General features: G+C 44.9%; 1 protein-coding gene across 1 annotated transcript in view; it reads right to left on the bottom strand.

Moving 5' to 3' along the window:
- glis3 (GLIS family zinc finger 3) overlaps positions 1–13921 on the bottom strand; it is a 558527-nt gene that overhangs the window by 387904 nt on the left and 156702 nt on the right. The window contains exon 6 of the mRNA XM_060846791.1: positions 4640–5675. Coding sequence (XP_060702774.1) covers positions 4640–5675 — 1036 coding nt within the window. The remainder of the gene's footprint in view (positions 1–4639; positions 5676–13921) is intronic.

Below are 13921 nucleotides of genomic sequence, written 5' to 3'. Positions count from 1 at the left end.
GCCCTGAACGAAATCACTGAAATCCTGATGACCAGCCCAAGCTGACCAAGTTCCTGAGCTGACCCAACTACATCATGAACCTGGTGAAAGTGAGTATCGCAGACGCTGGAGATTAGAGTCGAGAGAGTGGTGCTAGAAAAGCACAGCAGCATCCGAGAAGCAGGAAAATCGACATTTCGGGCAAAAGCCCCTTCATCAGGAATCTACATCGTGTACCTGGCCGAACTACTTCTCCCAGTCTGGCCTGCCTAGCCACCACTATCACCACACTCTCAACTAACCCCAACCCAACCAAGCCACTATGGCTCAATCCAAATATCCCTCTGACTCAACCTGACTTTCCACCACTGCCCAACCACTAACTATGAATGAGTGAATGAGTGAATAAATGAATGAATGAATGAATTAGCTTTATTGTCACATGCACTCAGGTGAGTACAGTGAGTTTACAAGTCGCCACTGATAGAGCCACCTTAGGTACAAATGTGCGTTGGTACAGCACTATCCTCCAATGTCCTTTCACAACCTGGCCAGACCTCCTCAAACCATGTCCTCCTCCAACTAGACCCAACTATCCCACTAACCTCACTACCTCTCCTGACCAGCAACCTCCTCCTGTCCAGACATCCATTCCTACTGCCAATTTGACCCTATACTATCCCCAATCTGACTCTTCTTTCCCACTCACTCCACCACCAGGTGGTGACTAACCATCGACCCCCATCCTGATTCACTGTTCTTCCTGACCTTCTAACAACATCCTGACCTGACTACTCTTCCAATGGCTTCCCAACACCTCCCCTCAGCCACTGACCTGACTACAACTCCTCTCATTGGTCCAAATATCTACTCATCTATATATTTCTACACCAAACTCCCCTAACCCACTTCACCCAACCTAGAATTAGAATTAGATTTATTGCCACTTGTACTCAAGTACAGAAGTACAGGAGTACAATAAAACGTTTACTGTGGTGTCCCTCATGACGCCAACTGAGGTACAAAGTAGCATTGTACAAATCTTAGATAGAAAATAGAGAAATAAAGGGAAATAAAAGCTACATTACCTTACAGTGATTCATAGTAAAAGTTAGAAAGTAAGAACTAAAGTTAAAAGGATAAACAATGCTGTCAGATAAACAGATTATAGATAAACAGAGTATTGCAGGAGATCAGTGCAGGGGCTTCCACACACAGTCTGATTGTGTTCACAAGCCACTGGCCACCCACACCAGTCCCCAAAACCCTCCAGCCCATTCCCCTCTGCTCCATGCCCCCTCATGTGCCCACTCTCCAATCTACTAACCCTACCAATCTGAGGCACAATTACCCACTTCAATAACTCATCCATTCACCTGATCATCCATTTACCAATTGGATCAAGACTGGATCGTTAAACTTAGCATATGGCTCCTAGTGCCATTAAAATGGGGGGGTGTCCTGCCTGTCCCCTCACTCTACTCTACTGTACTGTGCCGTTTTCTGGCAGCTGAGATCAGAAAATCCTGGAAGAAATATGCAGCGATACTGAGTTGGGAGAAATTTCCAATTCCCGCAGCAAGTCAAACAGTACTGCCCAATTTGGAGCACCTGGGCCATTAGATAGAGGCAGCACACATATAAGAACAGACAGGCATTAAACGGTACTATGGCATGTTCATTTCAGTGCAACCATTTCAAAATCATATTACTGTTTAATTCTTGTCTCAAATTAACATTTGCATTTAGCCTTTATCACTTACTAACTAGCCTTGTATTGGAAATCAGACTCAGATTATAGAGCTTCTTAACACTAATGACCAAAGCTCAATATCAGACAACAAACCAACAGCCTTGGCCATCTGTGGGTTATGATCTTCATAAATACTCATCACAACCCACCCGTATAGTCGCTCAGAACTGAAAAATGTCATAAATTCAACCATATTTATTTCTCAACCATTCATTTTGAACATCTGGTGATTTTTTTTAAAAATGCTTTTTGCAGGATTTTCTCCCCAAAACCCACTATTCCAACACTGTTTTCAAAAGCACACTGAGTTTATTTTTCTACCTGTATTCTTGCTGTTTTCTAATACTGCAACTTCTTTGTTGATGTTTTTCCTTGAATACTTTCTAAATTATTTATAAAAATGGTTTCTAATTCATTTGAGTAGATTCAAATCAATGCCACACATAGAGCAATAGAGGTGGACTGCACAGAAACAGACCCTTGGTCCAACCCGTCCATGCCGACCAGATATCCCAAACCAATCTAGTCCCACCTGCCAGCACCCAGCCCATATCCCTCCAAACCCTTCCTATTCATATACCCATCCAAATGCCTCTTAAATGTTGCAACTGTACTAGCCTCCATCACTATCCACACGCGTACCATCCTCTGTGTGAAAAAGTTGCCCCTTAGGTCTATTTTATACCTTTCCACTCTCACCCTAAACCTATGCCCTCTAGTTCTGGACTCCCACACTCCAGGGAAAAGATTTTGTCTATTTAACCTATCCATGCCCCTCATAATTTTGTAAACCTCTATAAGGTCACCCCTCAGCCTCCAACGCTCCAGGGAAAACAGCCCCAGCCTGTTCAGCCTCTCCCTGTAGCTCAAATCCTCCAACCCTTGTAAATGCTTTCTGAACCCTTTCAAGTTTCACAACATCTTTCCAATAGGAAGGAGACCAGAATTGCACGCAATATTCCAACAGTGGCCTAACCAATGTCCTGTACAGCTGCAACATGACCTCCCAACTCCTGTACTCAATACTCTGACCAATAAAGGAAAGCATACCAAACACCTTCTTCACTATCCTATCTACCTGCGACTCCACTTTCAAGGAGCTATGAACCTGCACTCCAAGGTCTCTTTGTTCAGCAACACTCCCTAGGACCTTACCATTAAGTGTATAAGTCCTGCTGAGATTTGCTTTCTCAAAATGCAGCACCTTGCATTTATCTGAATTAAACTCCATCTGCCACATCTCAGCCCATTGGCCCATCTGATCAAGATCCTGTTGTATCTGAGGTAACCCTCTTCACTGTCCACTACACCTCCAATTTGGTATCATCTGCAAAATTACTAACTGTACCTCTTATGCTCACATCCAAGTCATTTATGTAAATGACAAAAAGTAGAAGACCCAGCACTGATCCTTGCGGCACTCCACTGGTCACAGGCCTCCAGTCTGCAAAACAACCCTCCACCACCACCCTCAGGCGAGTTCTCCCTGTATTCCATGAGATCTAACCTTGCTAATCAGTCTCCCATGGGGAACCTTGTCGAATGCCTTACTGTGGCCCATATAGATCGCATCTACTGCTCTGCCCTCATCAATCTTCCTTGTTACTTCTTCATAAAACTCAATCAAGTTTGTGAGACATGATTTCCCACGCACAAAGCCATGTTGACTATCCCGAATCAGTCCTTACCTTTCCAAATACATGTACATCCTGTCCCTCAGGATTCCCTCCAACAACTGAGGTCAGGCTCACCAGTCTATAGTTCCTTGGCTTGTCTTTACCGTCCTTCTTAAACAGTGGCATCACATTTACCAACATATACTGATCAATGACATAATACTAACTGTTTGATCATCAATGGTAAAATTAAATGGCCAGTCAATATACTGGTTATTGTGTTTATTATCAAAAGGCTTGAATACATATCACACTAAATTGTCTTTTGTATCGGAAACAAAAACAGAAATTTCTGAAGAAACTCATCAGGTCTGGCAACGTCTGTGGAGAGAAAAATAGATTAACATTTCGAGTCCAGTGACCCTTCCTCAGAACTCAAATTCTGGACTCAAAATATTAGCTCTGCTTTCTCTGCACAGATGCTGCCAGACTTGCCGAGTTTCTCCAGCAATTTCTATTTTTATTAGATCTTCAGCATTCCCTGTCTTTGTTTGTTTTATTGTCCTCTGTTGTATTTGTTGTTCTGATTCACTTATCAATATTCTCGTGATAACTCCCTCTGCTGACGTTTTTCCATTCCTGAGGTGAAATATCTACATTACATTCAGTCCTCCTATCAGGAAAAGGTTAAAATGGGACTCAATAATGTGACAGTTTTAAAATCTATATTCCCTAACTGCATGGCAGTTTACACCATTCGTGGACTTCCTCCTCTCCTGCTTATCCTTTAACTTCAAAAACAATCATCTTGTGCAATCTTGCCATTTTATTTCCCTATTGTATAAATAATGTTCATTGTTGTTAGTAACTAGGCTACTGCACGATTTTACGAAACAGTACAAGTGATAATAAAACTGAATGTTCAGGCTTGGCTTTGCATTCGTAACCCCTGCTTCACAAAAGAAATCGGTTGGAATGTTAATCCCTCCTGAATAAAAACATGGGAGCTGTGCTATTCGCATTGGCGTTGTGTTAGACTTCTATCTGCATCAGTGTTGTTCCTTTCGATATACCAAGAAAAAAAATGCCAAAACTGTTGCACTCCAACATTTTTGATGAACAAAGGCTAAGTTCTCATACTTTTGAATGGTTTGCTTTATAGTAATCAAGATAGCAACCAAAACTGGAAAACATAAACATGGTCAGATAGCTCAGACTGCCTTGAGTCAGTAAATTTGTTGATTTGTCAGCAAATAAAGAACAATACACAGAACTTCACTTTGTCACCTACCGTACACTTGTTTGGCTTTTCTCCTGAATGCACTCTCATATGGATCAATAGCTTGTAGCGAGCATTAAATGGCTTGTATCGGCGTGGACAACCAGCCCAGAAGCAAGTAAAGTCCTCTCCTTTACGTTGGTCTATATGCGCTTTTTCAATATGCCGCACAAGCTCCTCCTGTTCATCGTACATTGCGTTGCAGTCTATCCAGCGACAGCAGTGCTTTCCATTCACTCTCGAAGGCTCACCATCCTCATCCAGCTGTGTCCCTTGTGGGGAGGACTGTCCATGTGGCTGGGAATGGGGCATGAGGTGCTGGTGGGCATGGTAAGGTGGTGGAGGACCCTGGGGCAGTGTAGGAATTTCCATGCCTGACGAGAATTCATCCACTTGATCATTTTTAAATGTGTCATACTGCTGATTACCAATCACCGAGATACCCTGTTGAACAACCATGTTGTTCATCACCATGGGGTGCAGGGAAGACTGCTCCAGTTGTTGCATCCTCTGGTACACACCATTACTAGCTTCAATGTCGGTGAGTGTAAAGAGATTACGCTCTTTACATGATGTATTGTAGGCTTGAGGGATGCAGCTACCTCTCACTCCAAGGAAGTGCCCACACACTTCAGACTGAGGGGAAACATCAGCTGGTGATCCTCTGGAGCCATTGATGTAGGCAACCAATGACGTGGGGGATGTACGAATAATTAGGTCTATTCCAACTCCGTCTGAAAATGGGGAGGTGGAAAGACCTCTTTTCCTCGATCGAGCAGAGTTAGAGCGGGCAGAATTTCGAGAACTGTTCTCATTCCCAAACAGGTAGGATGGCAAAGAGTTGGAGGTGCTGTTATTTGACATGGCAGTTCCAGGTGGTATGCTCAGCATGTCCCCAAGTTCGCTGCCATTCTGAGAACCTTGGTTTGATGGGAGGGATGGAAGGATTGAGTAACCATGAGGCCACTCCTGCTTCACATTCAACGTTGATTGGCTTTCTATAAGACTTAGTGCAGTTGAGCCTAACGATCCTCCAGAGGTAATGGATCTGTAAAGTAAGCAGAAAACAAAAAGATGATGAAAAGGAATTGAAAAATGTCACAAAGTTCCTTTTACCTCACGGTGACAAACATCAGCTAACATTCAACAATTTAGATCTTGATGCTCCGCCTCTGTGTCTTTAACCCAACCCCCCACACACAGCCTTGTTACCACATAGTCTGTTATTACACACAACCCATTGTTAGCCGTGAATAGCTCCCATTAGTAGTCATTCATTCTCCTGGGCGGATCGTGATCCACTCCTTTGTCTGTCCAACTGTCCTTCTGCATCCTTGGCTCTATCTCCACCAATCATTTAATCTTACCCCCTCCCCCACCCTATCTTTTGCATAACAGCAACTTTTTCCAAGCTACCATCAGTTCTGAGCAAGGGCCACTGGGTCTGAAACATTAACACTGATTTCTCTCTACAGATGTTGCTAGACCTGGAGAGCTTTTCCAGCAACTTTTGTATTTGTTTGAGTACTAAGTGCCATCATTTGAATGTGAATGGGCAGCAGGCACAATTAATAAAACTGCAATGTTTATTCAGACAGATGAGAGATCTTGGCAATGTAAATGTTCATATAATTACCTTATAATGGAGCTGTACAATGGAATTGTGACAGAAGTTATCGAAAAGGCAGAGTGCAATATATAACAGCTGAAAACAGGCAGAGGGATTGCAATGCCCTTTTAACCAATGCCCCTTCTTTCTGATGCAGGCATCAGGAAAACCTTATGTTGTCCATTTCTGACAATAATTGCAGTGTACAGCTAAGTGCATTGCATGATGCTTGTATATCAGAGCAGGCATGAGAAGAAAGCATGAATTTAAACGAGTCTGCTCCATTGTAAAACAGCCTGCACTTGTTGAAGGAGAGGGACATCTTATTTCGAATAGGTGCTTGAAATTATTCTAGCAGTCAGCATGATCCACGAGACTTCAAGTGAGAGTGCAGGTTTGAAGCTTTATCAAAGTAACACTGCAAGGCTTGGTGTAGATGTGGACGGGGGGGGGGGGGGGGGGGGGGGGGGGGGGCGGGGAGCAATGTCCTCTGCCTGTAGGAGTGAGGAGTTTTTCTGGGCAGGATAATGCAATGCATAATGATGTTCAGCAGCATTAAGGCAGTGGGGCTGGGTAAGGATACTTGACCTCACCTCTATGGAGCAGACTGATATTGCAGTAACCATGAGCAACACTGGCTGGTTACAGGGACACATGCTTTGGTGAGAATCCCTGGTTTCCATCAGAAAGATCCACAGAATGGGAATATTGCTTCAGCAGCTCAATGTTCTGCTCAGTGACAGGCCACATGCAAAGCTTTAAGGAAAGATTTCCCACTCTATGAATAATGAAGTTATCGTTAGGCTTGTGTCCATTCCTGCAGGCTGCTTTACTGCTAGTTCATGCTCTGGCAGACATTCCCTGGCTGGTACAAGTGAGGGGTGGAGTGGTATCCAGTGGCTTTGGGTGGTTGGGGCTTGCACTGGGGGCAGGAATAGGAGGCTTATGAAGGAGGTACCCCATACATGTCCTAGCTGAGGCCCAGGCTGGTTTGCCTGCCAGATTTCCCAACTATTACTGATCTCCTCCTGCCCCTCAAAACATTTCACAAGATGCCCGTTAATTATTCACTGGAGGCCATCAACTGGCACAAGTGTGGGCAGGCTGCCCAGGGCTTCACATAATTCATCACGATTGGGTATGGGTTGGCATGTGAGAGATAGGAAAGGCACCAACCAAAGGCACCAGCTCCCCCATAAACCAGGCCACGGGAGGACTGTCAAATTCTGCCCCATGTGTCAGCGTGATTCTCATTATTAATGAGCTGCCTGGGTAACTGTGGACATTGCACTGGAGTCATGATTCGGGTGGTTAGTGCTCAGCCCTTGTTAGATTAGATTTAGATTAGATTACTTACAGTGTGGAAACAGGCCCTTCGGCCCAATAAGTCCACACTGACCCGCCGAAGCGCAACCCACCCATACCCCTACATTTACCCCTTACCTAACACTACGGGCAATTTAGCATGGCCAATTCACCTGACCCGCACATCTTTGGACTGTGGGAGGAAACTGGAGCACCCGGAGGAAACCCACGCAGACACGGGGAGAACGTGTAAACTCCACACAGTCAGTCGCCTGAGTCGGGAAACCAAAGTCTACCCTCTGGTTACTAATGGTGGGAAAGTAAAGGATTGTGGTTATCTGTGGTGATTGTAATGGGGTCAGCCAGGTGGACCTCAAAGCATACGAGTTCCCTTATTGGGACTGTTAATCAGGGAGCCCTGGATAACAGATTAAAAATGCGAGTTTCAGAGATACTGATATTTTGGTAGCTGACTCTGAATGGGGCAGAACTAAAATCCAGGACAGTTCATGAGTAATAAAGGGTGACTTCCTACCAGAACCTATGGGTTCATCCTCTCCATCAAGCATTGCCAAGTTCTACGAATTAGGGATGGGCGTAATGGAAGCAGCTGCCTCAACATCTTTGCCACTGGAAGAAGAGAGGCTCTCTAGGCACAAGAAGTGAGCTCTGATGCATTACAAGCTGCCCCATTTCAGACGCTGAGTTAGAGGAACCTGCTCCAGTGCTAAAACACCCCAGAGGCTCTCCAAGGAAAAGCACTGGCCTATGTCATCCACTTGGGGGCGGGAGGCAGGGAGAGGTGTAATGGTTGTAACAAGGTCAGCCAAGTGGACCTCATAGAATATGAGTGCCCTGGTGACAATGGGTGTGTAACATCTAGTCAAGATGAAGAATAAAGCTTACTTAAGGTTGAGGAGGTAAGGATCAGACAGGACTTTCAAGGGTTACAAAGTAGATTTTTTTTTAGATTTGACTTACAGTGTGGAAACAGGCCCTTCGGCCCAACAAGTCCACACCGACCCGCCGAAGCGCAACCCACCCATACCCCTACATTTACCCCTTACCTAACACTACGGGCAATTTAGCTTGGCCAATTCACCTGACCCGCACATCTTTGGACTGTGGGAGGAAACCGGAGCACCCGGAGGAAACCCACACAGACACGGGGAGAACGTGCAAACTCCACACAGTCAGTCGCCTGAGTCGGGAATTGAACCCGGGTCTACAGGCGCTGTGAGGCAGCAGTGCTAACCACTGTGCCACCGTGCCGCCCACTAGCCAGGAAGGAACTGAAGAATGGACTTAGGAGAGCTAGAAGGGGGCATGAAATACCTTTAGTGGGTAGGATTAATGAACACCCTCAGGCGTTCTACACTTTTGTGAGGAACAAGAGGATGGCCAGAGTGAGGGTCGGGCCGATCAGGGATAGAGGAGGGAACTTGTGCCTGGGATTGGAGGAAATAACGGAGGTCCTTAATGAATACTTTGCTTCAGTATTCACTACTGAGAGGGACCTTGACATTTCTGAGGACAGCGTGAAACAGGTTGATGTTAGGAAGGAGGATGCGCTGAAAATTTTGAAAAACATAAGGATAGATAAATCCCCTGTGCAGTTATTTCACTATTAGGATACTGAGCACTGAGCTATATGATACGCCTGCACTAGCCCTCGCTGCACATTTCGGGAGTAGACATTGTACTATTACACTTGATCTTTGCATCTCAATGTGGCACCAGAAGGATATCTGTCCAGCCAACGGCACCCCATGTTATGGGGAAACCTACAGTTCGGGTTAAAGTATTCTGGTGAAGACATGAGCACACTTCCCTGTGACTCTCTGGATATGATGTGGGGGTACTGGTGTTGGACAGGAGTGGAGAAAGTTCAAAATCACTCACTACCCGATGAAGGGGCAGCAGTCTGAAAGCTATTACTTGCAAATAAATCTGTTGGACTATAACTTGGTGTTGTGTGATTTTTAACTCTCTCTGGATAAACAGAAGGCATTGTACTCCTATAATTGAGATTGTCCACCACCATTACATCTCAGAGGATGGCAAACTGTCTGATGTTGGACAAATCCCTTACACCACTCTGGGGAGAGCACGTGAGAAGTGAGAGCTCCATGTGACTGCATGTCTAACAGCTGGCAGCTTTCAGTGAGTTTTACCACCATAAAAGGGAACTGTCTATTGTACAATTCCTTAATGGCTTTGAGAACTGCTCCCTTAAGATGCTGAGTCAAACTGGCTTCCTTGTTTCCTTCACCCGCTTCCAACAACCTGTCCTTCTCTAAATTGCTTTTCCTCATTCTCTCTCTCTCTCTCTCTCTCTTTCTCTCTCTCATGCTGTGAGCTAAGAGGGACAGGAGTCTAATGATATAATGACTGGGAGCAAGTGATCTGAGCAGTATGCTTAGAGTCGGGATCATGGCCATCACCAGGTACAATACCTCTCCTTACGGATTTCAACAACTTTAAATGGAGGTACTATAAACTATCATGTCCATAACACAAGAACAGCTGGTAGAAATTAGTCAGAAATTAAATCACGACTGGTTAGGGTCCCCTTTCTTTTGTCATGTAGTTTTGTGCACACATCAAAAGATTGGATTTAAGACAAACTGGTCAAGGGGAAGGCAATGTCAAGAAGTGTCTTTTGGCTTGGGTTTCTTTCTGACACAGTTCATTTTATATGTTGAGATCGATTCTACAATGCATCGTAATCAGAGATATATCAGGCTTATTGTTACATGACTGAGACTATTCCATAAACTCTGATGCCTAATGCCAATCAGTCCCCTCCACATGCTACCCTGCACATATTTCACTCTTGCTATGCCTCTCTAATTAGCTCCACCCACACTGTGCTATTTATGTTCAGTGATGAGCATCCCCATTGCATGTTTTCTTCAGGTCCTAAATCCCTTAATAAACACTGTCAAATAGCACTGGTTAGGGGTTTGTCCTACTGCTGAATGCATATTCAGTTATGTGAAATTAAGTGAGGGGAGGCATGGTGGCTCAGTGGTTAGCATTGCTGCCTCACAGCACCAGCGTCTCAGGTTCGATTCCAGCCTTAGGCGACTGTCTGTGTGGAGTTTGCGCATTCTCCCCGTATCTGTGTGGGTTTTCTCTGTGTGCTCCGGTTTCCTCCCACAGTCCAACGGTGAATTGGCCATGCTAAATTGCCCATAGCGTTAGGTGCATTAGTCAGAGGGAAATGGGTCTGGGCGGGTTGTTCTTTGGAGGTTCAGTGTGGACTGGTTGAGTCGAAGGGCTTTTTTGACACTGTAGGGAATCTAATCATCTAATCTTAACTGGAATGTAATGGTTGATAGTATTGACACTACAGTTGTCAGTTTGGCTACTATCTGGCTACTCTGCAAGCTTCCCTAATGCCAGTGCAATAATCTATTCAAATAGAGTCTGGCTTGGCCCAAATCTGATAGGAGTGCATGTGCTGTGTGAGTAATTTTGTTCTAAAATATGGTCCTGACAGAGCCAAGCACTGCAGCCCAGGTGTATCACACAGTAGCGAAAGCTGGCAGGGAATAAGATTTTGGATAATCTGACAGGTAGGACATGATTAAAAAAGTCATAAGCTTCCAACATAGATGCCATTGACCATTTAAAGGAACATTTGTCATTTAGTTCCTGAAGAGGAGCTTATGCCCAAAAAGTCGATTCTCCTGCTCCTTGGATGCTGCCTGACCTGCTGCATTTTTCAGCTCTGATTTCCCCTGGCATGAATGGTTTTAAGAGCCTTGTTTTTCCAGTAAGGATATTTATTTAAATTGCCACAATTTCCCAAAGTTGACACCAGAGAGTTTACTGCCGAGCTGCCTTCAATCCATGGAATATCTCGTTCGACAAGGAGATCTGTGGACCAGATGCTGGTCTGACTAGTTTCTGAAGAGATGTTGTATGATCTTCTCCCTGGCGCTGGCATCTCAATAGAATCATCGAATCCCTACAGTGTGGAATGAGGTCATCCAACCCATCAAGTCTGCACCAACCCTCTGAAGAGCATCCACTTTTACCCCGTAACCCCTCCATTAACCACAGCTAACCTAGCTGCACATCCATGTGATATACACATGGGACAATTTAGCACGGCCAATCCACCTGACCTACACATTTTTGTGACTGAGAGAGGAAACTGGGTCACCCAAAGGAAACCCATGCAGTTACAGGGAGAACATACAAACTCCACACAGATGGTCACCCGAGGCTGGAATCGAACCCGGGTCCCTGGCGCTGTGAGGCAGCAGTGCTAACCACTGAGCCAATGTTGCTGTCCACAGGGATATATTCAGTAACATCCTGGTGCATCTTCAGCGATTCAGCCTCATTCACTTGAGGGGTACATCTTGCATAGTGCGCTGTTAGTTGTTTCGCTGCATCCTTCATTACAAATTATTTCTCCCCTTGAATTGATGGAAATGAAAACCCATAATGACATAATAGCATCAGGTCAAAATGCACATCTCTATAGCCAATGGGGTTTAGAATTGAGAACAAAATAGAGGGAAAACAATGGGTGAATTAGGGTCAATTCAGGTGTAAGACGAGAAATAAAAAGAAAGAGAAACATAGACTGAAAGTAAGAAAAATAAAATGAGATACAGAAAGGAAAAATAATAAGATAAATTCTTTGCATCATTGTCACTTTGGCAAACATCAAATGTTTCTTTTACAGTTTATGATTGTATCTATTTTTGGAGGGCGGCTCAACTGTATGGGATGGCCCAGACAACCAGCCATTCAGAAACAATCAACAACATCAGCTCGGCGTTTTGGATGGCAAGCAGTAGGGCTTTTGTGGCAATGTGGTAGTGTTCTGACCTCTGAGCCAGGAGACCTACGTCCAAGTCCCATCAGCTCCAATACAGTGCAATAATATCTCGGAGTGGGTTGATTAGGAAAATACTCAGCCACTGCTTGAGTAACTGGTGCATCTATGGTGCTGCCAGCTACATGGATAGCACATTCAGGGAAATGGCCAAACAACAGGGCTCAGCTAGGAAGGGGATGGGTGACTACCAGGCAGTCTCTGAGGACCAGGAAGGGATTAGCAGTCCTCTGTATCAATGTCAGCCAGAAATTGATCTTTCCATTTTGGATACAGGAGAAGATGATGGTTGCCAATATGAATGTAGCCCGAGACAGTCAGTGGTAGCATGGTCTGCACAGTATGGGAAGAAGGAAAGTGAAGGAGCAGTAATGGTAAGGGATTCAATAGGTAAGCGAACAGGCTCATTGCAGCTGCAGCTGTAGGGTGATATGTTTTCACCCAGGTGTCAGGGCCAAGGATCTCACTGACCATTCTTATGAGGGAGGGCCAGAAATCACGATTCACGTTAGTTCCAACAAGATGGGTGGAAAAGTAGATGAGGTCTGAGCTAAAATCAGATTAAAATGCAAGCTTTAATCTCAGGGTTCCTGGGTTTTCTCCGGATGATCCAAAGATTGACAGGTTAAGTGGACTGGCCACGCTAAATTGCTTGAAGTGTCCAGGAAAGTGCAGGCTAGGTGGGTTAGTCATGGGAAATGCAGGTTTAGAGGGATGAGGTGAGTCTGGGTAGGTTGCTGTTTTGGGGATGCAGGGTCAGTATGGACTGAATGGCCTGCTTCCACACTGTAACGATTCTATGATTCTATTTAATGGCACTGATCCTACTCCTAGTGCTACAGGCACTACAGTGCAGGAATAGGAGGAGAGAGCAAATGAACATGCGGCTGGAGAGATGGTGTCGGAAGGAGGGCTTTTGATTGCTGAGTAAATGAGACTTGCTCCAGGCCATGTGGAAACTGTACAAGAACTATGGGAGACACTTCCATGGGGCCTGCAGCAGTATCCTCACAGAGACATCTGCTAGTGCTGCTGGTCAGAATTTAAACTAACTGGGGTACAGGAACCTGAGAGGAAATTTAGATCGGGGAAAATCAATAGGAGGAAGATGAAGTCTTTTGAAAAAAAATCAAAGCCAGCAGAAACAAAAAGGCAGCATTTGTAATGAAATCACTTTTTTCTTGTCTGTGTGTGTTCTGAAGTTGGCAGCTGTGCAGCGTTAGTCGCTGGAGATTGTAATGTTCAGGGCACAGGATGGCCCAATGGTTTCATTTTCTTGATTCATGGGATGTGGACATTGTTGGTTAAGCCAAGTAGTGAGCTGCCTTCTTGAACTGATGGAGAAACACCAACAGTGCTGTTAGGGGTGAATTTCATGATTTTGATGTAGTGACAGCCCAGGGACAGAGATAAAGTACCAAGCCAGGATGGTGTGTGACAATGCTCCCCCACTTCTTCTAGCATTGTGACATTTTATCTTCTTTTTCCTTACTGGGATATGGGCGTCACTGTCTGGGCCAGC

The sequence above is a fragment of the Hemiscyllium ocellatum genome, chromosome 2, assembly GCF_020745735.1.
Source record: "Hemiscyllium ocellatum isolate sHemOce1 chromosome 2, sHemOce1.pat.X.cur, whole genome shotgun sequence".
Taxonomy (NCBI): Eukaryota; Metazoa; Chordata; class Chondrichthyes; order Orectolobiformes; family Hemiscylliidae; genus Hemiscyllium; species Hemiscyllium ocellatum.
Note: the sequence above shows the minus strand (reverse complement) of the source record. Positions and strands in the feature narration are given on the sequence as shown.